The sequence below is a fragment of the Sylvia atricapilla genome, chromosome Z (assembly GCF_009819655.1).
Source record: "Sylvia atricapilla isolate bSylAtr1 chromosome Z, bSylAtr1.pri, whole genome shotgun sequence".
NCBI lineage: Eukaryota > Metazoa > Chordata > Aves > Passeriformes > Sylviidae > Sylvia > Sylvia atricapilla.
The window spans coordinates 77,785,740-77,813,687 of record NC_089174.1 but is presented as its reverse complement, the minus strand read 5'-3'; the positions used below and the strand labels follow the sequence as shown (position 1 = coordinate 77,813,687).

At 37.3% G+C, this 27,948-nt stretch overlaps 2 protein-coding genes across 2 annotated transcripts in view; one reads left to right on the top strand and one right to left on the bottom strand.

The window, feature by feature from the left end:
* NDUFAF2 (NADH:ubiquinone oxidoreductase complex assembly factor 2) overlaps positions 1-295 on the bottom strand; it is a 61,482-nt gene extending 61,187 nt beyond the window's left edge. Inside the window, exon 1 of the mRNA XM_066339917.1 lies at positions 46-295. Coding sequence (XP_066196014.1) covers positions 46-172 — 127 coding nt within the window. The 5' untranslated portion in view covers positions 173-295. The remainder of the gene's footprint in view (positions 1-45) is intronic.
* On the top strand, positions 204-27,135 carry ERCC8 (ERCC excision repair 8, CSA ubiquitin ligase complex subunit). Its single transcript, XM_066339914.1, has 12 exons — positions 204-485; positions 2,429-2,524; positions 2,662-2,763; positions 8,656-8,779; positions 10,360-10,441; positions 11,083-11,151; positions 14,052-14,118; positions 15,369-15,472; positions 16,530-16,654; positions 18,325-18,522; positions 24,994-25,080; positions 26,772-27,135. Exons 1-12 carry the CDS (start codon positions 316-318, stop codon positions 26,838-26,840), a joined length of 1,293 nt encoding a protein of 430 aa, XP_066196011.1. The 5' UTR covers positions 204-315; the 3' UTR covers positions 26,841-27,135.
* Positions 27,136-27,948: the final 813 nt, after the last annotated feature.

The window sequence follows — 27,948 nt, the reverse complement described above, 5'->3', positions numbered from 1 at the left end:
CGCCCCGCGCCCGCCTGCAGCCGCCGCCGCGGCCCCGGAGCGTACCTGCGCGGCTCTCGTGCTTGGGCACCCGGTAGTACTTGTTGCCGAACTGGTCGGTGCCCACCAGCTCCTTGGCAGGCCCCATGAGCCGCAGCCGCAGCGCGCGGAGAGCCTGCCAGGCGCGGCTCATGCCGGGATCCCGACAGCAAGGCCGCCCACGGACAGCGGGGTAGGAACACGGGCACACCGACCCGGGCGCACGGAGCGCCCAGCACGGCCCGGCCCCGGCGCCCGGCGCAGCGCAGCGCCGCCCTGCCCGGCCCGATCCCGCCTATGGGCGCCGGGCGCGCCAGCAACGCCGCTGCCCATTGGCGCCGCCCGCCACAAGATGGCGGCGCGGCGCGGAGCGGGCCGGGCGCTCCCGCCATGTTGGGGCTCATGGCTGCCCGCCAGGCCGGGCTGGACGATCCCGCGCGGTTGCGCCGCGCCGAGCGCACCCGGAGGTACCGGGGCCGGGGCGGGTGGCTCTGCGCGGGGAGGCTCCGGAGCGGCAGCCCCTGGCTCCGCCCTGCCGCGGAGCCTCGCTTGTCCGGCCCGCGCTGGGGCGGCCCGGGGCAGGGTGAGGGCCGTGTGCGCGGGGGAGCTGCGCGCCCACCCGCCTCGTCTCGGAGTGCCCCGCGGGGCTGCGGTGGCGTGAGTGGGCCAGCGGCCCTGGGGTGTGTGCACTCAGCCCTGGGCGGGCTGTGCGCAGCGCAATAAGCTGTGCCTCCCTCCCCGCACCTCGGAGTTACTGCCCTTGCTGTGGGCGCGGTTCCTGCCGCGGTTCGGGCTGCCTGCGGCGGTGCTCCGCTTGAGAGGAAACAGCTGTTAGGGATGCTCATGTACCCGGCAGCTGCTGGTCCTTGCTTTTGGCAAACCCGGCCTTTGGGCAGGTAGAAGAAGAGTTAGATTAAGGAGTATTCTTAGTTTCTTGGGAAGTGGTGGAAGCATAGACGGATTGTTAATGTTCCTGTTAAAGGTTATGATGTGGTATTTGTTCAGTATCAGAGAATCTACTTTGCGGATGTATTTCAAGATAAATCAAATAAAGCCTACTTTCGTTCAGTTAATTACCCAACTTCTGGATCTATGTTGGTGATTTTTTGCTTTATGACGCTGTATCATTGCAAAACAAATATTTAAACTTGAAATGAATTTTGGTAGCTCAGGAAACTTCTTTCTGGCTGCATTTTGACAACACAGTTACGTCCCTCTGTACGCTCAGCACTCATGTAGCATTCAGTGTTAAGAACAGTAATACACTGGGCAGACTTAACCTTATTTGGACAATTATCTGCTTAGCATTTCCTTTCCTAAACTTTTTAATTTTGACTTAACAGATTTTTTTTTTTTTTTCTTTAGTGGATTTTATTATAGCTACATTTTGAAGTCATATGTTTTAACATGTTTCCACAGGAGGATTTCTTGGTTCCTAAAATTCCTTCTGGAGCTCAAAGGTTTTAAATTGGGTATCTTGTATATGTCAGAATTCTTATTTTAGGTGAATTCTTGTGTAATTATATTTCATACAGTTTAAGAGAACTTAAATGATTTGCTGATTTTATGTCTACAGACTGATGTTGGTGACCTGCCTGTAGCTGTCTAAGGTTCTCAACATCAAGATTTTTTGCCACTTGAGCTGAAGCTGAGTAGGGGCACTCTGCCTCACAGCTTTTCAGTTACCTCCTTAGTTGCATTTTTGTTGTGGTTTGTACAAAACTGGTGCTGTAGGAAGCTCTGATAATTTTGTAAGGCTGAATTTTATTTCAGGCAGTATGATTTAACAAAGCATAATATCTCTTTTTGGGCTGTGCAATATTAATGTATTTAAAAATGTGATTTAAGAATTTCAGGTCAGAAAAGGTTGTCTTGGAAGCTTTATCACTGGGGGGTAGCCTAGCTTTTGTTTACTATTGCAGAAAATGTAGCATATATACTTCCTTTCATTAAAGGAAACACTGTAAACTTGATAAACTAAATTACTTTGTCCACTAGGTGTCCATAGTTCCAAGCAGGATGAAGCCTGAAAGTATACTACATGACGAAGCTACAAAGTAGCTAATATTTGTTGTGATTACAACCTTCTTAATTACACTTTTTCATAGTGTTTTCAAATTACAATCCAATTTTTGTTTAATATGTTTACCCCAAATGCAGTTTTGCTTTTTCTTTGAGCCCATTTTATGTAGGTATTTCTCTCTTGCCTTCCAAGCAACAAAATATTTATTCTGCCAACTTCACAAGACTTATTTCTGTCTCTGTATTGTGTAGTTTAGCAAAAAAATGGCAAGGATGAGTTAAATGCAGTGAAGAAGCATGAAACTAGGTTTCAGCTGTTCAGAGCTACATCGTAACATTTAATAATTCTGTTCTTATTGTTCATCTCTCTTCCTTTTTTTGTGGGTAGGGTTCTAAGTTTGGAATTAAATAAAGATAGAGATGTGGAAAGAATACATGGAAGTGGTATCAACACCCTTGATATTGAACCTATTGAAGGAAGATAGTAAGTATATACTTTCGTTGGTAAAAATGTACATAAGTAGTCCACTGTGTTTTGGTACTATGGATTTGCTGTCTTGTTGAACACTATTATATTGAGATTTTAAATGTTTTAACTTTTGTGTTTATTAACACTTTCAGCATGTTATCTGGTGGATCGGATGGTGTTATTGTACTTTATGACCTTGAAAACCTGAGCAGGAAACCAAGTTATACATGTAAAGCACTTTTTTCTGTTGGAAGGTAAGTACTCCAAAAGTCTTTCAAAAGTACATGATATAGCTGTTGTGTGGCTGTAATTAACCTTGCAAATTAATGTCTGCTCTAATTTCTAGGATAAAAAGACTGTAGAAAATACTGCCAAAAATCCATGTAGGGTAATAGCAGGAGGTAATTGTTTCTTTTTGATTTGTCTGCTCTAGAAGTTACGATATATGTACAGTGACTCTGGTATTGTTTGAGCAAATCTATAGCAGTTTCAAAAGTTAAAATGAAGGATATCAATTGTACTCATATGAAAACTAAAGTTAGACAGTCTTATGTTGCTGTAGACAGCACAAAGAGAAGTCGGACCTAGTACTCTAACCTCGTATTTTAACACTAGAAAAAGAAGACGAGGAAAAAAAAAACTCAAACCTTCCTCTAACAGATGATTTCTCACCTGTGAGTTTTCTTATTTCATGTTGAAATTTGGTGCCTCTATGCCAGTAGCTGAGAAAGAAGTTTTGGTACTGCTGTAGAAATAATCCCTGTATTCCCCAAATAGACATAATACATATATTTGTGTAAATATACTTGTAGGCAGGATTATTATGCAATTAATTGCATAATCTCTTTAATCTGTTTGGAAAAAAATCTAATATCTATTTGCAGTTGTTTGTTTTATTTCCCCTCTCTCATTTCAGCTTTACTAGTACCTATTTTTAGTTCATCAGGTGTTCAGCAGGTAGAGAAGTGATTTTTACATAACTTCTTAAGAACATGTTTGAATGAAGATGTGTTACTGAAAACATGGGATGTATTTTTCTAAAGAACTACTGTGCTGTGTGTAATCTTTATAAAGAGTCAAAGCCTTTATTGATTTATCAGGCTGTCCCTGCAGGCAATACAAATTTTTCCATTACAGACATCAAGTGTTCTAGCAGTAGCTGTTTTTTCCTTTATTTGGATAATAGGCTTGTCTAGTAGGTTATAACTTCACCTAAGACTCACAGTAAGAGATACTCTGCTTTGTAAAAGATTGGTAGCTGCATTTCCCCCCCTTTTTTTTTTCCCGTCTACAAATTGTTTGAAGTCTGAAAGTCAGCATCTTCATGAGTCAGGTATACAAGAACAGAAAACATTTGTAATAATAGAGGGCCTTAACAATATCTTGGATGATAAGAAAGAAAAGACAAATAGAGCATAACTAATAGGACAAGTGTTAATGGCTGGGATTCTTGCACAAAATTATTATAAATTGTAGTTAAGATCATATCTTGACTATACATCCCCAAATCTCAAAATTAGTTCTGGGGCAGATGCAGCAAATTGAAGCAATTCATGCCAAGAAGGCACAACGTAAAAGCTGTCAAATCTGTGCTAAAATCAGGACGTCATTAACTTCAGTTAGGTCAGTAGAAAGATTGCATCCTTGAAGATTCTGTTTAGGAGGATGGTCAGTTAGTTGTCTGTTTCTTGAGTTAGTGTTAATTTGCATAGATGCATCTTTTATTTCTTACCATTTAAGGCATACATTTTGTTGGTAGAACTGGATTCTGTGTGGCATCGCTCTAAGTGACAGGGTTATGATTATTACTGGCTAAATAAACTGAGTAGGTTTCTTGACCATTATTTATTCATAGTATTCATGAAGCTTCCTAATATGTTTTAAATACTTGCTGTAACTAATTAGCTACAGTTTATATTTATCTTCAGATATTTGGAATATTATTCAGCGTTCCTGACTTAATAAATTAATTTATACTTCAGAAACGCTTGCCCTCTGACAGTCTACCTCCTATCTTTGAAAGATATAGTACTGACATGTTATGAAAGTTTACCTGTCTTCCAGGTTTGCAGGGCAGAGCACCGGTCTGGTCTCAAAGTTGCTTAAAGAGTAAGCTCCTGCTAGAGGCTCTCTAAAGCTGTTTCTGAATACACCCTGAACTGGGCTTGCTGTTGATCCAGTAGTATAGAGCGACAAAAGGAGAGAATTGCTGATGGTAGGCTGTAATTCTCATGTTTCTCATCTAGATCATGGGGCTACTATTGCAAATATTGAAATATATTGAAATATTGGAAAAAAAACTTGCCCTGTTTTCCTGAGAGTCAGCACAGAGAGCTTTACCTGGTTTCATATGATTCATGCTGCTGGCCCATGACAAAAACTGCCAATTAAGAGTTAACCAAATTGTACCAGTTTCTAGATAATATGCAGATAATGCTTATCTTTAATGTAGTCTCTACTACTCAAAACATGTCTAGGAAGAATGAATGACAGTGACATATTATCCATAGAATAACTTCTTTATTTGTCTTTGGTAGAAAAGGCCAGGATATTTTGAGTAATGGATGAAAATACTTCATATGGAATGAACTGGGAATAATGTACATCCTGAGACATGAAACTAGGCTGAATGGCATGTAGCCACTACTAAGCTTAGCCAGGTCAAAGATCATTCCTGCAGAACTACTCGAGAATTTGCTAGTTCATTCCTTAGCCCTGTGGATTATGGGATAATTTATTGTTCTTGTGCAGAGTTGATTACAGTCCAGTGTTGTGCACTTACAGTTATTGTACCTGAATAATTAGTTCCATGGGTTTAGATTTTTCTGCACAGTGCTTAGAAGTGCCACTCCAGGAGTAAGCTCACTGTGAGTCAGGCTTGATTTCCTGGCTCTGCAGGTACTAAGAATTTTTAGCTTCCCATGGTTTAACTCCAGCCAGCAACCAAGTTCTGCACAGGTGCTTGCTCACTCCCCTACCAGTGGGATCAGGGAGAGAAGCAGAAGGGTAAAAGCTAGAAAACTCCTGGGCTGAGATAGTTTAATACGGAAAAAGCAAAAGCTACGAACACGAGCAGACCAAGGAATTAATTCACTGCTTCAACCATCTCCAAGAAAGCAGGGCCACATCACACATGTTACTCGGGAAGACAAATGCTATCATTCCAAATGTGTCTCCTCCTCCTTCCTTCTTGCCCCCATCTTTGTATACTGAACTTGGTATTATGTGGTCTGGAATATCTCTTTGTTCAGCTGGGGTCAACTGTCCTGGCTGTGTCTCCTCCCAGCCTCCCAGACACTCCTAGCCCTTTCACCAGCATGTCAGTAAAGCAGAAAAGGCCTTGCCTTTCGGTAAGCCCTGCTCAGCAGTAACAAAAGCGTCTCTATGTTACCAATGCTGGTCAGCACAAATCCAAGATCTCTCCCATGCTTGGTTGTGGGTTTGGTTCCCATATGGGCCATTTACTTAAGAGTTGGACATGATGATCCTTGTGTCTGCCTTCCAACTGAGAATATTCTGTGATTCTGAACTTTGGAATGGACGTCTGTGTTAGTATTACAATTAGATGATAATGAACCAAGTTCATCCAAGGAGAGCTATTTCACCACAGCTGCTGGTTCAACAGCAAGATATCTTCTGTCTCCCTTGGTGGACAGGTGGTGTGTGATTTATCAGATAGAAAGTACCCCTCCCTGCATGGATTTCAACAGTGCCTGGCCATGGTGTCTCGGCTCCACCCCTCGTTTTGTCTGCCTTAGTAGGTGCTTGAGGCTGCAGGCTGTTTGTAAGGGGGATCACTGTGGAATGGGTTTCAGTCATGCTCACCACATTGCATCCAAAATAAGCAATTGCAGTTCACCTTATAATTCCCGTATCATTATAACTTCTGTTAGGATGTGAATATAACTTCTTAATTTCCTCTAATGTTACCCCCAGCCATCTTTTCACATAAATCCACCCATGACTGGTCACTCAAGTTTCACAATATCCAAATAGAATTTGAGAATGTTTCACGCTTTTATACAGTGCAGATGATCTAATACATTTCTAGTGTGTGGTTATCTGGTATTAGTGAGGGTAGCCAATAGGCTAATTGTTACATAATTATCCAAACCTTATACAATATAATTATTAAAACAATATAATACAATTATTAAAACAAAAAGCAAAAGAGTTACCATCAACAAAATGACAACAGGGTGAAGCACTTTGTCAAGAATTCGGGTGGGTGTTACTGACCATCCAAAAAGGGTGTCCCACCACTTTTTTCACCTACTCCATTCATCATGTGATTTATTTCTTCCACATCATGATGGACAGTAAACAAAAAACAAAAAAGTCGGTTATCCATTTTTTTGTGGTTTGTTTTGAGCAAGCAGCTCAGGTCTTCATGCTGCAAGAATTTCTTTATCAGCATGAGGTTCATACCCATGGGAGTCAGCTGCAATCTTGAATCAGAGTATAATTAGATTTTAATAGTTTAATAGAATACAATAGGAGCTGAATAACTAAAATTGCATTTCATAGTGTTGACAAATTTACAGCACAAATATGAGAGTGATTACTTGTGTCTACAGTAATGTTATCCACAAATACAAAATTACAAGAGGGTCTCATAAAAGTACATCATTTACCAATATACACAGTTTCCAAGTTTTCATTAGGATGAATCTCAAAATGAGAAATATTTTGCTTGGTGTCACAACAAATGCCTTGGGTTTCGATGGTGTTACGTTCACAAATGTATCCTCATTGCTCTCATGCAACGCACATGTTGGCGTCAGCAGTCTCCCATTTATTTCCATCTTTTCAGGCCTATGCTCTATGCTCTAGAGGATGAGTGTAGTCTTATGTGGTTTAATCCTAATGCAATGACTGGGTATATATCATATAGTGAAGCACTGTGTATTGTTAACACAAAAGCTGTGGCAGTTCTGCTGAAGGGATCATAGGTAAAATCGACTAAATACCAGCAGAACTAGAATTTCTTTGAAATTCAGTTGTATTATCCCAAATTACCTCTCCAATTTCAATGAGCAATCGTTTCTTCGCCTTCCCTGTTGATTGTAGCTGTCATCAGTGCATCCATAGCTGAGCTTGGATAGAAGTAAGAGCTAAAGAAACATTGGTTTGGACTATGCTGAGAGCACCTGTGATCAGTTGATGGTCTTTTTCATTAGATTTCTCCCACTGGGGTAATATATGTATTTGAAATCATTGATTAGTTCCCAAAGCCAAAGGGAAAGATCACAGAAGGTGTTTCAGTTAAATTAAGTCACTATTTATTGTGACTAGTTTTGTTCCTTAGTAAGTCAGAGTCTATGCCATTATCTTAATCCACAACTTTTCACACTTTGACCATTGGAATGCTCTTCCTCGTCCTGTTTCAGAGGGTGGAGTGAGCGAACAGTTGATTTTGGGCCCCTGTAGCTGGATCCATGTGAATGCAGCTCAGATAAGTGTTGTTTATCAGGTATTTGAATGACATATTATTCAGAGCCTGGTCAGTTGAGTCTGTATCCTGGAGTTGTCAAGATTGGCTCTGCTGTTGGTTCTTTCGGCCACAGATAGTTATTAATTATATTGCAGACTCTAATTATCCACAGTTCAGTTGAAAGTTTCTTGTTGTTCTTCCTATTTCATTTCTAAATGCAAATATAAATGACTCTGAGTAACTTAGCTTACTGCTCTTCGGTGACTTTGTCAGACAGGGATTGCCAATAACTATATAGGTGTAATTATTCACTAATGCTAATGAATTTTTTTGTACTGTGTATGTGATTGTATTTTTCAGTGGATCCATTTTTAAGAAGCATAAATGGTTTCTAGTGTTAGGCCATCACATTGAGCATGAGATCTGTAAACATTGCAACTCAAACATTTCAAAGGACATTTTTTATGCTTTATGAGTGTTTTGAGATATGCTACAGCTACTATATTTTTGTCTGCAGTTTCTTGAAATGAAGGCTATTCCAAGTAATGAGTGTTAGTTGAATGAAAATTAAGCCAGCAGAAATATAGTTCTTCTTGAAAACCTCAGGACAAATTAAGAAAAATGTTTGTTTTCAACTTGTCATCAAATACCAAGACAACTACAAAATTATTATCGAAATTCTAACCAGTTGAAATATTTTCCTTGATTTTAGGAGTCATCCTCATGTACATAAATTCAGTGTGGAGACAGTCCAGTGGTATCCTCATGACACTGGCATGTTTACATCGAGCTCATTTGATAAAACCTTGAAAATATGGGATACAAATACTTTACAAGTAAGAGAGTTTCTACAGATTGCAACCCTCTTTGTGTACATGTTATTTATTGCATATCTGAAGTTCTTGCAGAGGTGGACAGGACTATGCATCCTGAGGATGAAAACCAGCCACCTGTTAGAACTATGGGTGCAGCAGCAGGGTGATCTAGTCCTGGCATTTGTGTGCACCTTGGTGTACATTTCTGCCTGTTTCTTAAGACTTGAATGTCTAAACTGTAGGAGAGCTTGGAATCCTTGAGACAGTTCCTTTCTGCTTTTGCTGTGGATAGGAGTACAGCTAGTTGAATTTTTGCTGGGTAAACTTGTCCAGCAAGGTCTAGTCTGCAGTTCATTCTTGGGATTGTGGAGTCTAGTGGCAGTGTACAGCAGAGTGATTATTTTTAATAACCAGCATGTAATAGCTAGTGCTTTGAGGGCTGGTGGTCTTGGCATGCAGAATCCAGGTCCAAAATTCTGCTGTTGTAAGCACTGTAGACACCACTTCTAAAATTCGGTAGGGAATGAGAGAAACTATTAAAAATACTCTAACCAATGTAACTGACATTAATAAGGTAAACAGATTGTTTAGGAATTTGTATTGTTTTGACTCACTAATCCTTGCATCTTGTGTTGAACTGTGAATTCATGCCTGCGGTTTGTCCTGTTCCCTATGAACATTTACACTGAATTCTAGTATCATTGATATGTAAATATTCATAGGGAACAGGAATTTACATTAGTACTATTTGATTGCTGTTTCATAGATAGTGAAAGAATCTTTTTGAAAATAGGTCTGTTATCCTATGGACGTAATAGGAGACAATTTTTTAGCTTTTTATATATATATATATACACACACACATATATATATAGATAAAAAGTTATGTTAGCAGTTGCTATATCTTCTATAAACAAGTAAGTTTCCAGGTAGTTAGTTCTGTGAGTATCCCTTGAAAAACACAGTGTACTCATGAAGGTTATTGAATTACCTGTTCTTGGACTAAATGGTGTTTTTGAAATTACAGACAGCTCAGTTTTGAGAGATTTTTCATATACTTTATTTTAGAATGAGACAACAAAAGCAGTTTCCGTGGAAGCAATTGTACTTATTGAAGTAAATATTAAAGTAAATATGTTCCATTAGTTTCAAACACTTGTAAGACAGATAATAGACAGATAATATGGAAGTGTTCTATTTTTTTTCGGAATTGAAAATAATGTAATATTCATGAATGAAAAGGAGCTTTAAACTTTGTCTTAAGTGCCTTCTTCCTGTTGATTCTATTTCCATATGATAACCTTTTTGTTTACTTACTAGCTTTATTATTTTTTGATAACTGTAATAATTTCCATTTGGTCTGTCTTTTCTCTTGGTCTGTCTTTTGGTTCATCTCTGAGCTCTGGTGTTGTACTGTTGGCAACAGGCTTACTCTGTGATGTTTGTGTGATCTGGCTTTTAACCAGGAGAGTTATCATTACTATTTAAATAGTAATATTTGTATTAGTCTTACTTGTAGCTGTTACTTGAAAAAGAATGGTGAGCATTTACATTCTGCTAATATACTTGCATTGTAATTAATTTAATGTTTTTATTATCAGCCTGCAGATATATTTCACTTTGAGGGAACAGTCTATAGCCATCACATGTCTCCAGTTGCTACAAAGCATTGTTTAATAGCAGGTATGTTTCTATTTTTAAGAAACAGATACACATAGATACAGATACATGGATAGATAAGGTTTATAATAATAAGCAAGTGATATTTCAGTTGGAGTTTTCCCCCTACTCTATCTTATTTTTACATAAATCAAGTCTTCATAAGATTTAAGTTTGCTGGTACAATAAAATGCTATCCGTTAGTTAGATGATGTCAATGAGAGTATTGTATTTGTTCTTCTGAAATAATGCATCAATCAGTTCTCCTGACTGATGGAATTCTTTGCTATAATTAGATTCTTTCATTGCATAAGTTATCATTTAAAGGTTATTAGATCCAAATATAGTAAATTTTGTAAATAGATCTGTGTATTGCTTACATTACAAAATTTAACTATGTTTAGCGAAATGATGTTTGAGGAGGTATTTTTAGGTTTCCCAAGTATGGTCCTGTTTATCCCCAGTTTCTAAATTTTGTTTATTACATGGTAAATTAGTTTCAACTAAAAATGTAAATCTATTAATAGAAGCATTGCTCTGACTGAATGAGCAGTTACGCAGCTAGCATTTTTCTTCTGTTTTTTTTTGTCATTGCTAAGATTTTTTTGTTGTTGTTCTCTCAAATGCTGGGGTTTTTTTAGCTGTCTTTGTTTCTCTTGTTACAGTTGGTACCAAAAGCCCCAAAGTACAGCTCTGTGACTTGAAGTCTGGATCCAGTTCTCACATTCTACAGGGTACTTCTTAGTCTGTAACATAAATGTTAAACAATAACTACTTTGAGTAAAAACAAGTCCTGTAAAGAAATACTGTATACAATGTATTCTTTGTCAGTAACATGACTAATTTATTTATAGCTGGTTGTGAAAGTTACACAGTGGCAAAAGGTTCTTCTGGGTGTTTTTCTAAAGCTAATGAATTTCAGAGTACAAACATTAATCAGTGAGCAGTTACTACAGATGTTTGGGCATTTTCATGGTCTAATTAATACGGATTACTATTTATTATTAAATGTAGTCATTGGTTTGAGGGGTTATGGAGTAGTCAAGAGGTGTGTTTTACTTGGTCTTTAAAAAAAAAGACCAAGTAAAACAACAGAAACTCCCCCCTACACCCCAGAAAAGAAACCCCCTACCAAAACAAAAAGAAAACTTCACTGCTTTTAACAAAATATCCCATGGAGGTGTTTGAATGGATTTGTTTCGAAGTTTCTGATTTCTGTAGAACAAGCTTTCTATAAAAGGAGGTTACTAAATCCTTTGCATTTTCCTAAATCAGTTAAGATTTTATTGTTCCACGATTTCCATAATCCATTACTTTTGGCACTGAATGAGAATTTGCCTTTGGTGGATTTTTCTAATGTGTACTTTTCTGTTAACATATGTACACATGCTTAAGAGAAGGCAATTACAAGGCAATTCTTCATGCTTCAAACTGTAGAGAAACATTAAGTCAGACACAGCAATGTGCATCTTTATTTCTTCATTGGCCACCTAAGTCAAAGGAGCCTAGGTGATTTTTTTTGTGATGAAGAGCTTAGGCTGTCAAACTTCTGTGAACTGGATTGGCTAAAACAGGCCCCTCAATGTTCTGTTTCTAGAACCAAGAGCTCCAGAGATGGCAGTGACAAAAACAGTTCTCTAAAGATCCTGCTTAGTTTCATCAAGGCTTCTTAATTTTGACACATGAGTTAATGCTTTCCAGGCACAAGCTCTGTTGTGTCTTTGTATGCAGCCTGTAACAGCCTGTTACCTCAAGTGCAATATTGGAGGAATAAGTGGAAGGAGAATGTGTTATTGATTTAGCATAATGAAGTAAAATTCTTTGCAGAACTGAAGCAGTCAGTAGTGTCTTGACCATATATATGAATGTTTTCACATAGGCTAACTCTAAGAGATGAAATGGAGATATATGCATGGCTGTAGTTTAATTAATGAATCCAAATAAATCTATCTGCTCTGACCCTTCTAAGTGTATCCTATAGTACCTGTATCTTGGAGGTTTTTACTATTATCCTGGTCATTAGAGTGCTTTGATTAATTCAAGTAATGGAAAAGCACCTACTAGAAGATGCACTAGGATCAAGGTGGTTCACCCCACCTCTAAACTGCATTAGCAAAAATGTATTGTATGATTTGGTTTATTTTTCAACAATATGTTTCCATTATGATGTGAAGCATGGTTGCAGTCTTTCCATTTAGGACATCTTATCTTTCCCATTGTCTGTATCTATTTAATATAACTTTCCAAGTTTTTTAATGTGTGTGTGTGCGCATGTGTGTATCAAAATAAACAAACAAAAACAATCCCCCATATATAAATATAAATGTGTGTGTATATATATATATGTGTGTGTGTGTATATATACACATACGTATATATATATATACACACATACATACATACATATATATATATACACACACATACATACATACATACATATATATATATATATATGTAAAGGACTTTTGAGATCATTGAGTCCAGCTGTAACCCAGCACTGCCAGATCCATCACTGAATTATGTATGTCTCTAAGTGCCACATCTATACATCTTTTGCATATCCCCATCAGTAATGACTCAACCACTGCCCTGGGCAACCTGTTCCAGCCAGAATTTTGTTTGGAAAGTATGGGAATTATTCCTAATAGTCAATCAAAACCTCCATTGGTACAACTGGAGGTCACTCTCTCTCCTGTTGCCTCAAGTTTGCCTGCTTTTCACTGTTTGCATTTGTTCTCATGCAGCTTCAAGTAAACCATGTATATTTTTAGAATTTATCTCTTTGTTTACATGTTTCTCCTCTGAGAGGAGAAAGATGATTAATGGTGATGTTCAGCAATGAGGTGGAAGAGCTGGCTACCTGTGTAGCCAATCTTTGGCCTGCTTGTCGAAGTATATATAAGATGAAGTCAGAGAAAGAAAGAGAGAGCTTTCCTGCTTGACCTGCTGCGGCCTGCTTGTTCTTTCATGTCCCTAACAGCAACACTCTCCTGTTGTATGTTGCTTGGGAGACTGACACCCACCTGGCTACAGCTTTTTTCAGGTGGTTTTAGAGAGCAATAAGGTCCTCTCAAATCTCCTTTTCTCCAGACTAAACAGCTCAAGCTCCCTCAGATGCTACTCTCAGGACTTGTGCTCAGCACAAGCTTCCTTGATACCTTTTCCTTAAGTTAAGGGAAAAATACTGCAAAATTAGCACAAATTCTTAGAGAATAAAATGAGTAAAGTTTTAATTGTAAGTGTATAGAGTAGATATAGTTTATGTTGAACATTATTAAAGGATTTGAAGAAAAATAAATAGAAAGTTCCTTCCATGTATGAGAATACCAGTGCTACACAAAAAGCTGTGACTGAGCTGTTTTTCATAGGTAAAACCATCTTTGTTATCAAAAATTATAGACATGTAGTTCTGTATGTATCCTTTTTGCCTACTGCAATCCCACTCAAGGAAGAACAAGAAAGAGAATTAACTTCTGCCCCAAAATAATATAGTTTCACAAAATTTAAATTGATGTTACAATTCCAATTATTATTTTGGCTTGGTGACTCCTGTGCAACTAAATATTTGCTTTTACTTTCAGTTATTTGCATAAAATGTTGTGTATAATAAACTTTTTCTTGTAATCCTTAGGTCACAGACAAGAAGTATTGGCAGTGTCTTGGTCCCCACGTCATGAATATATTTTGGCAACAGGAAGGTAGGGATGTTGCTGAATCGTTCAATGCACTGGAATATTGGTCAGTAAAAATTTTACATATTCTTTATGCAAATTTATTTCAATTCAAATGCACTTCTGGAGTTAATTTGATTAATTGACTTTTACCTAGTCACGATTTTATAGCTTTTCCCTAGAAAAATGAAACCTGAAGGGCTGTACAAGTCATGCTAATTTTATAGCAAGTTTGTGCAGAGCGTTGAAACACTGACTGTAACTACTGGTATAGGAAAATGGTAGAATATTAAGGAGATACTTACTTTTTGCTGTTTATTAGTGTGTGCATTGCTAATCCATGTTGTAATAAAGTACATGTCTAGCTCAAATTACCATTCTGGTAATCATATCAAAGAGAATAGCTTGGGTAGCTTAGCTGATGTAACTTTTCAAGCTACAGTAATTCAGTGAATATTGATTGTATGTTGATATTCCTGTTGTTTTCTGTCCATTCATTGTTAATGTAAAAAATCCTCTTGGCTTTTCTATAACTTTTGTATGTGTTCACTTTTGATTATAGTGTTATGTTTCTCCTCTCGCTTTGTAGATGCCATGTCTTTTTTTTTTTTTTTTTTTTTTTTTTTTTATTCGGAGATGAATAGATATTTGATAAGTTTAGGAATGGCTGTTATATAAAGTTTAGTGAAGTTACCAGATTTGCAAACCTTTGGTTTCTGAAAAGCTCATCAAAGTTGGAAAATGTTTTAATAGTGTGTTGTTTAGATGTTTGTTTGCTTGTTTGTTTCTGGGTTTTTTGTTGCTGTTTGTCTTGTTGTAGCAGATGAAAAATTGTTTGCTTGTAGACAATTTCTGTACCAGTCATACAATAGATCTGTGATAACAAAAGCCCAAATTTCAGACCACTGTTATAAACAATGCTGGAGTCTGTAGCTACAGTTTAATCAACAGAAGAATTAGCAAGTTTATTCCCAGGCTTTGTATGTATGCAGGGGTGTTACGTTGTGATCAAAGAGACAAGTTCACTCTTAGGTCCTAAAGGTTCACTCTTAGGTCCTGATAGTGTACCAGCTAAAGTTATTAATACGTGTAAATGAAAGTCTGAAGTTTGTGTTAAAATATTTTTAATGGAATTCTGTTGACTTGAGTGTGCCCACACGATGAGTGGTTCAGAATAGTTGCTGGATCCAGGTGAGTGCCAGGTGGGTTTACCAAAGACAGTTCCTGAACCATGGTGTGCTCAATTTCTCTAATTTATGCAAATCTGTCTATCTTAGTGCTGATGGCAGAGTAAAATTATGGGATGTGAGGAGAGCTTCTGGATGTCTGAGTACACTTGATCAGCACAATGGGGAAAAGTCCAATGCATCTTCTGAGGCAGGTAATAAAAAATATAACTGGTGGAAATTCATGTGTAACTAGAATCATTCTTATATTTCATTAATGTTTTGAATTCTAAGAGCATCAAGGACAGTAGTGATAATCCAGTTGTTACTTAGTACATAACAGAGGTCAGTCAGCTTTGTTCAGTTACTTCTGTTATAGAGTCAGTGTTTGTTGTTTGTGACCTTGTTTAGAGGGATTCCCTTAACAACAGCAGTGTGTCTGTTCTAAATGGCTTTCCTCTAAAAAGGAAAATTCTGTTACCTCTTTTGTGAGTGGAAGAATTCATTTATGCTGTAGATTAGCCACTATAAATATATAATATTGATTGAAATTCAAGAAATTATTGAGAGGAAAATATTCTAAAGAAAGCCACTCTAAAGAAAGAGAGAATTGAATGGTCAAAGAAAGAGAAATATTGTTTAATGAAAAACAAAATTCGATGTAATTCCAAAGATAACTAGTGCCATTTAATGCATTTCTTTGAGTAACATGTTGACTTGTTCAATCACAACATGTTTCTTTTCAACTTTTTTTTGGTCTGACAGGTTCAAGATGATTTTTTGGTTATTTAATATCAATTGTATAGGCTAGGGTATTTAATTTAGTGAAATGTATATGAGCTAAACCAATAGCAAGTAATAATTATTTTCTAATAAAATCTTTAGAAAGCAGTTCACACTTCTACCTAAAAGGTATGTCTGAATTAGATACTGCAGTATAATATGGGGGCACCTTATCCTGAGTGCTTCAGAGCTGACCAAAAGCTACAGTATGTTGTTAAGGGCATTGCCCAAATTCCTCTTGAACACTGACAGGCTGGGGGTATCAACAACTGGATGACAGATTGAACAGAACTGGCCCTTGAATCTCACCCTGAGGAGCACTGCTGGTGCTGTTAGCTGGCCAGATGCTTTTATAAACAAAAAATTAAATTATTTTTAACTGGAGGTTACCATTTAAACACCACTTCCTGTGCTCCACATGGAAGTAAAAATGTATACAAAAGTAGTAATTCTTCTCTAGAAACCTGAGACAGCTGTTTTTCCTGGCAGCAAACACTGCTCACAATGGGAGAGTTAATGGTTTATGCTATACAAGTGATGGACTTCACCTGCTAACCATTGGTACAGATGATCGGATGCGACTCTGGAACAGCTCCACTGGAGAAAACACCTTAGTAAGTTTTCAAGGGACTTCAGTTGGGTTTTTACTTTCACTTAATTTTAAGAGATTTATAATTTCTGCAGTTGTCAGTAAAACTTGGAATTCATTTTTGTAAAAGGTATAGCTGCTCAATTTCATCACTAGAAGATTTGGTGTAAAGATTTTTTCCAGCATTCTTCTACTTACTATAAGGAAAAAGAGTATGAAGAAGCCTGGATCTACTTAAAGATTCAATATGGTACCTCGAAGTTCATGAATTTAAGAGTATAGCTATGAATATTTCATACAGTAATAAAAACTTCAATAAGCAGTGACTGTTGGTAAAAAGTTTTGGGTTTTTTCAAACTATAAGGTGCCAAAGAGCAGTTGGCCATACCTGAGAGTTTCAGAGTTTCACTGGTTGCCTGGCTTTCTTGCAGCTCTCTTTCTGTTTCTGTGGAATATCTCCTGTGCAATTGCATGGCAATTTTTAAAGTATCTATTCATCCATCCTTCCAGATTTGTGTTGTAGTCGCACAACAGGAATGAGGGGCAGGAAATGTGTTAAACCTCTACTGCTATTCCAGTCCTTTCAATGGCTTGTGGATTTTTTTCTGCTCAAGGTTCTTGTTTTAATTTTCTGTTCAGTAAAGAAAATTGTTTTCCCTGTTTATTTTGAAAGAAGAACATGACTAGGTAAGTCAGTGTCCATGGAATTTGAGTCAGCTGTAATTATGGTCTGTCATTGCTATCAGGAAAGAAAGAAAGTTTTGCTATACCTCAGAAATCTTTTAGTTCTGCTGCTTAGTTTCAGAACAGAGCAAAAAATATTCTTATAGATATTTGAATAAAAAAGACTACTCTCTATGCTACCTATATATGCCAACATGTTCTCAGCACCTCATACACAAACATCTTTCTGTCTTCAAACCACCACCACCAAAGTAGATAATACAGTTTGTTCACTCTCCTATTACCAGCTGGATCACAGATTTTTTGGTTGTTCTGTAGTTTGAGACATAAATACAACTGTTAATAAGGTGCTTTTATGCTATTTTAATTTCTAAGGCTTCCCTTTACACCTCATCAGTAAGGTCTTAGAAATTTTTTCTATCAAAGCTATTCTGGGAGAAAATGGTGCAGTATTCTTTTGTTGAACTTGTAAATGATTTCCCTGTCTCATTCCTTTTGTTACTAATATTGATGCTGTTACTGTTGAGTTTTTTATTGCTATTTCCAGTAAATTGTTCTTATCTCAACCCATGATCTTTGCCCTTTGTGCTTTGAATCTGAGGCAGGTGAGCAAGTGGTTATTATAGCAGGACTACTGAATTGGAAAATGTCATTCCTAAACCACGACAGGTGGTAATTCCTGAAAGATATCTAATTTCCATGAGGGTTTAGATGCTTGATGCAGGTCTGGCATGCAAGAGGCTGTGCAAATAATATTTCTTAGTGTGGATTGGCAATTTTTTGGCATTTCTTTATTTCCCTTTCTTAAAAATTACATTAAGAAGAGTAAACTTCATTGAACATAAAAATAATTCTCGATAGACATCTGTAGTTTGAAATATTAAGAGCTATTAGCATAACCCAAAATTAATTTTATTGAGTATTAAACATAAAGTAAAATTGATCTTTTCATATAATTTCCAGTGGGTTTAGTAGCTGACTGTGTAATCTATGTGATCTTCCATTTTGCAGGTGAACTATGGGAAAGTCTGTAATGAAAGTAGGAAAGGACTCAAATTTGCCATCTCTTGTGGCTGTAATCCAGAGTTTGCCTTTGTTCCATATGGAAGTACCATTGCTGTTTATACAGTTTTCACAGGAGAGCTGATAACTATGCTTAGAGGGCATTATAGTACTGTCAACTGCTGTGTATTTCAGCCTCATTTTCAGGTAAGTAAAATATAAGCAAATATTCCAGACAAACAGGAATATTTATGCAGATTGACATGTCATTTGCACTATAAAAACATTCACTTTTCAGGTGTATGCTTTAATCAAAGATCATAAAAATAAGTACTGTGGTTTACGTGTCATCCAGGAAAAGTTTAGTCAAGTTTTTGGAATGACATTTTCTGGATTAGGTTTCTCACACTCCTTATTTTGTCTCATATATGTAACTTGTCAGTATACCTTTGGTAAGTTTTTGGCTTGTGTGGCATAAAGAATATGCGTGAAGGCTTTTGTTTTCTGTAAAACTGAAGAGGAGTTGTCTTTCTCAGAGATACCTGAGACTAATTACAGTAAGAAAGAGTGTGAATTGCGTTAGTACTTCTGTGAGTACTGAGAAAGCCCTCAAGTACTTTGCTAAGGTGATCTTGCTCAAATGCTTGTAGTTACACTTTGGATAAAGTGTTGACAACATTACAAGATTCTTAAATTAATCAGAGAACATTTTAGCTGAGAATTACCATAGCATTACAGGGGCTCATGGTACTGACAGATTTTCTTCTTCTTTGCCTTTTTTTCTTTTCCTATCCCCCTCTGGTGTATTTTTCTCTTGTAATAAATTAGTTAAGGGTAACAAAGGTTAATTTGTTGTGAGATACTTTAGAGCAGATTGTTCATATGGCATGTATTGCGCAAAGAGCACAATGGATGAGAGTGTGGATTTTCAGGCCATTACATAGTTGCCCTCATTTGTTAAGAATCATACTTCATGTTCCAATTCCTTCTTCTGTGCCTGTTGTTTCTAAGTATCAGGTAGAAATATTTGAGGCAGAAGGGGCATGTAGATACTTTTTCATGACCTCTCATACAATGCATCATAGAATGGTTCTGGTAGCTTCTGCTTTGAGTGCAGTAGCTTTGACTGAATTACTGAGACTGTATCACTGAGATAGACTTCACTGAAAATTATGGACACATGGTAGATCCCAAGCTAATAAGCCTTGCTAGACCTGGAAGGCAGTTCTGATAGTTATAGTCAATGAGATACATCTATTGCAATATTCACATTGTGGTTAAAGCATATTTTTCCATAATATTCTTGAAAAGCTTTTTGTCTTTTCAACAATAGTTTCCCAATAAATCTTCTAGTGTGTTTATATAAAGTCCTCTTTGGTGTTCTTTTTGATAAACTGAAGAGGTGAGGCTAATTAGGCCTCTGCAAAATATGCTTTATGTGTGGTGTCTTTACCTTGGTGTTTAAGATCCGTGGTGAAGGATCACTCATATGTGCATATGCACACAAGTACTACATCAGTCACTGCATTTACAAGTTTTGAGATGTCAACAACTTAATTTGCTTATCTGATGTGACTGCTGGTTCTTTTTCAGAAGCGCCCTTTTCCAGAGTTCAGTTCTGTATTGTAGAAATGTGACTGGATTTTCTTTTTTTGTAAATGCTTTGCTTTCAGTTGTATTAAATAGTTAGTCTGAGAAACAACATTGCTATATGTCATGGTTTGTCACTGGCCAAACTCCAGACACCCACAAGAGTCATTCACTTACCCTCACCTGCTACAGTTGGGCAAAGGAGAGGGAAGAAAAGAATTAACAAAGGGCTTGTAAGTTGAGATAAGAATTGGGAGAAAAACATTCTAAGGGCAAAACAGGTTCAAATTTAAAGGTATAAGGTAAATTTATTATTAACAGAGTCAGAGGAGGATAATGAGGAGTAAAATAAGCCTTTAAAACAACTTTTTTCCCCTCAGCCCCTTCCTCCTTCCCACTGACAGCACAGGGAGATGGGTGATGAACTGACCAAATCCCCACACCCTGTGATCATCCTCTGTCCACTCAGGGACAGGAGTCTTTTCTCTGCCGTGCCATGGGGTCCCTCCCACAGACAAACAGTTTTCTCAAAAACCGGTGTGGTGTGGTGTGAGTCACTCATCCATGGGGTGCAGTCCTCTAAGGACAGGCTCTCTACTTTGGAAGGAAAGGCCCTGTGTCTGTCTCTGGAAGCAGGGGACTTCTCTTTCTATTCGGGTCTCTCCTTATATCACGGCCCCCTCAGGCATCAACCTGCTCTGGTGTGAGCACTTTTCCCACAGGCTGCAAGTGGATCTCTGCATCCTCATGGACTTCATGCATTACAGGGGGACAGCCTGTTTCACCATGGCCCTCACCATGGCCTGCAGAGGAACCTTGGCTGTGGGGCCTGGAGCAGCTTCTCCCCTTCTTTTCCATTGACCTTGCTGTCACCATGCTCTTTACATGTCCTCACTTCCTCCTCTCTGACTAGAAGAAAAGCTGTTGCTCATGGGCGCCATTGCCAACAGGTTCCACTAATTCAGAGATTGCTGCAGCATCCTGCAGTGCTGAGGGATTGATCTGGTCTGGGTTCCTTGCTGGGGAGTCGCTGGCCATGGTTGCTGTCCCCATGTGTGTCCCCACGGCAGCCGCGGCGGCGCTGGCGCGGTTTAACTCTGCTCCTCACGGGCGCCGGGAAGGAGAAGCTGCTGCTGCCCCTGCCTTCCCTGCCCACAGCACGGCTGGCTGGGGGGTCAGCCAGGCAAAGAGAGGCCGCAGGCAGCACCGAGATGGTGGTGTCCATGGTGCCTCACCACCCCAGGAAAAAACTGCCCGTGGACTGTTTTGATTTTCTTCTTAAACACGCCATCATGTGTTAGGTGTTACCAACCTTTCCAATTGGGCCAGCAGCATGTCCATGTTCAGAGACATTAGAGATTGGCTCTGTCAGACATGGTCGAAGCTTCTAGCAGCTTCTCACAAAAGCAACCCCTGTGGCCCTCCCCTATTACCAAAAAACCAGGCCGTGCCAAGTCAACACACTGTAATCAGGATGTCAGCACCAAAAGAAGTGGTACTGTTATTTTCAGTGTTCACACATGTACTTGCAAGCATCTTATCCTATCTTGAGACAATTAAGTGCATTCATCAGTCTTCCTGTAATTCCTATAGGAGTTATGATTTTGACAGTAAATTCCTGAGAATGTAAGGTTGTTTATAAAATTTATAGTCATCTCTTCTATTTTACTCTCTCAAGCACTATTAAATCAACATGCTGCAGTTATTCAGAGCTGCGTATTTTTATTTTGTTACTAGTTATAAGTAAAATCAATTTTGCTTAACAAAACCTGCTCTATTACAAACTCTACTGAGTGATATTTATATACGTATATTTTAACTCTACAGTAACTGAATCATTTAATAATCTTTTCCATTGTCATATTTAGGATTAAAAAAATGTCAGTTCATCCTTGTTGATATTATTCTGCTTTTTTATTTTTTTCTTTCTTTCTGAATTGTATATTAGCTGTCTTTTAGCTTTGGAATTTTTAAATACATATCAAAAGATAAATAACGTAAGCAAGCTGGAAGTTTTCCTTGATGGTTCTTCTCAGTCTCTCTGATGTAAGCTATGTGTGCATTGGTGAAGTGTGTAGCAGATGGCTTTGTAACTTTTTTGTTACTTGTTAGCACTTACTGGACTTTAGTATACTGTGTTAGTGGGAAACAAGGTCTACAACTTTTCTGTAGTTTTGTCCATTTCCATCTAGTATCCTCTATCATTGTTAAGAGTGTTCATGTTAACAGTCTTCTAAACTTTTTCTGCTGTCTTTAACCCTGGTTTGTGTCCTACCCATCCTCAAATCTGGTCCTTAGATTTTTATCACTATTTTTAACTGTGTTCAGAATTTCTTACTGATATTGATTGCTGGCAGTCCCTCAAGTTCTCTCTGTTCATTAACTGTATTTTAATTGCTGTCTTTGTGTCACCTCATGACTAGAATAGGCTCTAAGAAGGAACTTAAACTTTGCGCCAATTATGTATTTGAGATGTGAAGTGTGTTCTGTTTGCTTGGAACCGTATAATCAAATGTGATCACTGATAACCAAGCAGCTAGCTATGTGAAATTCAATTATACTAGTCTTTATCTGTTCTTATCCAAATTAATTAGCGTGTTTGTGTGGAATATATGTTTTATGATTGAGGTACAATATGGAGCTATCTCCAGAGAATGGTGTGAGCTTTAGTTAATGTATGTTAATGTATGCCTTTTCTAATCCTAGGAACAGAGCCATAAAATCCACTATATTATTGTTTGCCTGTACTGTTCTTACGTAAATATCTCAGTAAAGTTTGCCTATACTGTTCTTACGTAAATATCTCAGTAAAGTTAATAAGATGTTAGACTGCTTGAGTAATAAGAACTGCAGAATCTGGCCCTTTAATAAGAAGCATTAATTTAATAGGAGGTCAGTAATTTCAAGGGTGGTGTGGAAGAGAAAATCTTCATTGTGCAATATCTTAGATGATGTTTACAGTTGGATCTAACACAATAGATACCAATGTGCCATATTATCTGCTTAGAATGATTTAAGTAAACAAACAAGACCTACGTTTCCCTTTCAGAAAAAGCAGTACTGTATATCATCATGCATGAATAACGTCATAAAACAGTAGGTATGCAACAGGAAGCAATTTTGAATTAAATTATAGCTGTTCATACTGTTAAAGAAATTCTAGTGATATCTGCAAAAATATTTGGCAAATCCAGTTGCAGGCTATTACATAAAGTTAACTGAAAGTTAAATCAGGTTTTATTTGCAGTCTTTCCATGTATTTTACTATAAACATGCATAGAGCATGTTTGTAGTGCAATATATTTCTGTCTCGTATTGTACCATTATTCTACATAAAGGTCACTAGGTCTTCTTTTGACTGACCTATGGTGTGAGTCACCAGTTTAGATAGTAACAATTAATTGCAAGTATTGCTTAATGCAGTGGGTATTAATTGAAGATCTTGCCATACCAGGATCAGAAAGTGAGACAAGTGGTAAGAAGAATTAAATGGAAGTATGCTGATGTCACTGTGACATTTCTCATTAGGAGATACTTTGCCATGGAAAGATCTTCTAAAGTTCTTAGTGATATTCTATATTCTATCAAAGACAGAAGGCCCAAGTACAGTACAACTGACAGAATAAAGTAGATTTTGACCTATACTTTGGTGTAATATATCTTCTTTTAAGTGAGGTAAGTAGGATGGTTATCTCTCTTAAAATTGTAAACTCTAATCTTGAATATTTTTTATACATGAACAACTCCATGCATAGGACCAGTTTTTTAAAAGTATGGCAGCTCGCTTGATAAGATTACCTACAAAAATGTTTATAGGAATTGAGCATTAAGCTTCTAAACCAAATGTCAACATAATTCACGCAGTTCTAATTATATATAAATTATATAGGAAACTTCCTGCAAAGACAGATATGTGGTAATGTATTGAGCTTACACTGAATCAGTGTACTTGTAACTGCACATATGCACAGTTGCTAGTTTAAGTATAAAAGCCATTGTACTTAAAGCAAGGCTTTCATACTGTCAGCCTGAATACCACAAAAAAACCCCTTTATATGTCTCCCTCAGGCCGTTTAAATATATGACAATACTCAAGTGTGGTCAGACATCACATATAATAGGCAGGAATATAATTCAATATTGAAGGCGTATGAGAATACGCCATCAATATCTTCATACCTGTTCATTTAACTAGCATTTTGGAAAATGCAAGTGTTACAGGTAAAAAATTTACTGCAAAGATGGTGTTAGTATTTCTCAACAGCAAAATTCTCTTATCTTAAAGTGACAGAGAAGTCTGTATTGCCTTTAGTACAGAACTAAGAAAATTAAGGCATATTTGACTCACAGCTATTTGGTGTAAGGACTTTTTGTTGCCATGTGTTGCAGGGTGCCTTGTGCAATGGGATCTCAGTCCTTAGTCATTACCATAATAAATAGAGTTTTTTATGTTGAAAGTAATAAATTGGTCTTTCTGATCTATGCCTTCCCAACAGGGTACAAGCCTCACACTGTATTCTGTTCTTTTCCTTCCCTAGGCATACTGAAACTACATTCACTTAATACTTCTTTGCTCCATACTAGATTCTGGATTCTTCTGAGTGCATTCCTGGATTTTAATTATAATAAAATATTTGCCTTTCTTTGGTTTATATGCCTTTTGTTTGTTTGTTTGTTTGTTTTGGGGTTTTGTTTTTGTTTTGGTTTTGGGGGGTTTTTTTGGGGTTTTTGGGTTTTTTTACTTCTCCATGAACAATCTTTTAAGGTTTCTAGCTGTTAAAATAGGTGTATTTTCAGGAGACAAGAGACAAGGAAGAAGAAGAAGAAAAATGGATTTAAGCAATAAAGTTCATTTCAATATGGGTTTTTGTGTTTTGGTGAGGAATCTTGGAAAAAATGTAAAAACATACTTATTTCATTTTGGTATATTATAAAATACTACTTATCCAGATTATAATATAAATTAGAAATTTACTATCTGCCTTTGTTTTTAAATAATATTCTCTACCTTTTTTCCTGCCCCATATGGTACCTATGTCACTATTCAGTAAATTTGTGTGAAACTAACTTTTGCTTGTTTTTTTACAGGAACTTTATAGTGGTAGCAAAGACTGCAATATCCTTGCATGGATACCAGCTCCACGAGAGGCAGTTCCTGATGATATTTCTGAAAAGGTAGTGAATTTTTGAGTTTAAACTGTATTTTATTTTATGGCTGTTACACTTGGACAAGTTGTGTGGGAATTCAGTATGAAATATGTTGTTGAAGTATTCACTGTCAGCATTTTAAATAATTCCTCATTAAGAGGAGAATCGCTTATCATTACTGTGCAATCTTTTAATTCTTGTAAGGTTTTGAGAAGACATAATCAAATTTCTTGTGGGCTACTAGCTTCCTCCAAATTTAGAGTAGTTCATGTCATTTGCCTATGGGTCTTTCAAATTCTGCTGCTTTAATTTCCAGAGTGTTTTTTGCAGTTTGTCCTGTTTTGGAATTGTAGAGGTGCTAGATTGTATTTTAAATTGTTTAAGAATATACTGTGTATTAAGCAGTAAAATTAGGGATACCACACTTCAGACACAAATATTTTTGATGTGAAAATATAATAAAGGCGTTTCTAAATAAGTATAATTTTTTGCCCCAGGCAAGACATTCAGGGTGATTGCAGGGATCACCATATGTAAGATTGTTTTCCAGTAGAGTACTTTCTCTCCCTCTTGGGCAAGAAATATTTCAGTGAACAACCTGAGTGGGAAAAGGACTATGTGTTAAGGAACTGAAGCCATTCACAGAGTCTGGTGAACTGTACTAATGTTGAAAAATGAGGGTGTATTAATGTTATGGCCAATATCATATGAAAATTCCACTTCTAAAAATTCCAGCATTGTTCCATTTTGGATTGGGAAATGATAAGATGCATAATTGCATAACATTTACCTTTTGTAAGTTTTTTTATTTCAAAACTATCCTACACTTAAGCAGAGAAGAAAAATATAGTTCCAAAGATTTGATGCCCTAAACCCAAAATATGTTGACCTGAAATTAACGTCTTTGCTGTGAAAACTTTGATGTGGATGAATTGTGTTTTTCTTAATCTGAAAAACAGAAACAAACTCACAGCAAGATTATTTACTTAACTCTGATTAGAACTGTTCCTTTAAATTTGACACAGTGGCAGTATGTAATATATGCCATTGTTTTGAAATCTGTTAAGCTACAGCTGCTGTTTGCAAATGCTGTAGATGAGCCCTGTCTCTGTAAGAAGCTGTTCAATTGTCCACAGGCTACTAATTTCTGCTCCCTCTCAGGTGCTAGAATAGGCATTTGGGTACTTGTATGACCAGAATCCGAACACAGAATAGAAGTAAACAAGAAAAAAAAATGTACCCTAAGTCACTGTGATTCAGTGCACTGCATAGCTACACAACCCTTTAGTTGGACCCTATTGGTGCTGAGGTGAGAAATATTTCTTGGATGTGGATAGAGGCCAGGACTGCTTCCTGACACTGTAGTGCTAAGTTATAATGGACTGAGGATACTATGACCTAAATTAAAACAGTGGCACAAAATAAACACAGTTGTAACATCTGTTACATTTTGTACCAAACACTTGTAATGCTTCCAGTCAGTCCTCCAGATACTTTATGCTGAAATCAGAATTAAATACAGTACTATTTCTTTTCGTAATTTTTCATGTCTATAATCAGCAAAATGTCTAAAAAAGTAATTAAGAATAATCCAGTAGTCATGAAAGATAGAATAGCTTGTCTTCATGTAGTAATTTAAAAAGTTCATTTAGCTTTGCCCTTATTTGATTATAGTATTTTTAATTAAGCAAAACACTGAGAATTTTTATTTTCTCTAGTCTCTGCCTCAACAACATTTAAATCCAGCATATGAAGACGCATGGAGCAGCAGTGATGATGAAGGCTGAATTTAAATTATGGGTGAATATAAAATTGATGTTCAGGCACTGCATTCAGAGACGTTATCTACAGATTTGGACATTGTTGGATTTATCACAACTGGATTTAAGATACAGTTCTGTTAGAACAAGGTATTTCAGAAATAAGTTTCCACTGTTCTCTGTGTTTCTTTGTCACTGTAATTTTAAATCCAGAGGATTACTTTTTTCATACTTGCTGACTTTTGTACTTACACCCTGGTATACTTTATTCAGTGTTGACTAGCTGATAAAGAAAAAATAAAAGCCCTTGGGACCAATCAAAGTTACATTGTTTCTGTTTTCATTAGTACATGAGAACCCATTCATTTCCAGGACACATGATACAGAGGATTTTCTATGAAAGAGGGCAAGCTCAGAAGTACTTTCAACTTACAATGTCATGGTGGAGAAGATTGTGTCCATTTTCAAGTGCTATAGGAGTCAACAGATTTTTGTACCTGTTCTTTTTGTATTTTCAGTTTTGCATGTTTTTCCATAAATGTAGTATTCACTTCAGAATGAGGTATAGCTGGGATCCTCTGTTCAAGTATTTATATGGTGACCCTATCATTTAATATCTGAATCTGCCCCAGAAAGCTAAGAATAGAAAGTTCAGAGTTTTTGATGCTCCTGTTAGCAGGTTTTTAAGACCAGTCTTCTACATGTGAATCACACATCCTTAGCAATCATGGACAGTTCCTGGACAGAAACAGAGTTGAGGTACAAGGCAGAGCGCAGATTGCATTTCAAGTTAAAAATATTGAATATAATCCTTCCAAACTCTTTTCATCTATAACATTTTGTGGTCCTAATGCCTGCTCTGTTTTGAAAGGGAAGAGTTTTGTGGGGTATTGTCTCATCTCAGTCACTAGTTTGTGCTTCAGTCATAATGTAGTCTCTGTTATTAAGGAATGTTTTCAGATTTCTTAAAGCATCACCAGCAAAAGTATCAGTAAAAACAGGTCTAGTATAAAAGTGACAGCATTGGCAAGGTTCACTCTTAAGGGCACACTGAAGAAAAGCAAACAAAAATCCAGAGTCAATCAATCCAGTCCAAAATAAACCAAAAACTATGCCACGTAACTTGTAACTGAAG

Excerpts from the sequence above, each read along its gene's own strand:
- ERCC8 (XM_066339914.1), top strand. The coding sequence starts at position 316 with ATGGGCGCCGGGCGCGCCAGCAACGCCGCTGCCCATTGGCGCCGCCCG. Across the intron at positions 8,780-10,359 it reads GGGATACAAATACTTTACAA|CCTGCAGATATATTTCACTT; the intron begins GTAAGAGAGTTT and ends TTTTATTATCAG. Across the intron at positions 10,442-11,082 it reads AAAGCATTGTTTAATAGCAG|TTGGTACCAAAAGCCCCAAA; the intron begins GTATGTTTCTAT and ends CTCTTGTTACAG.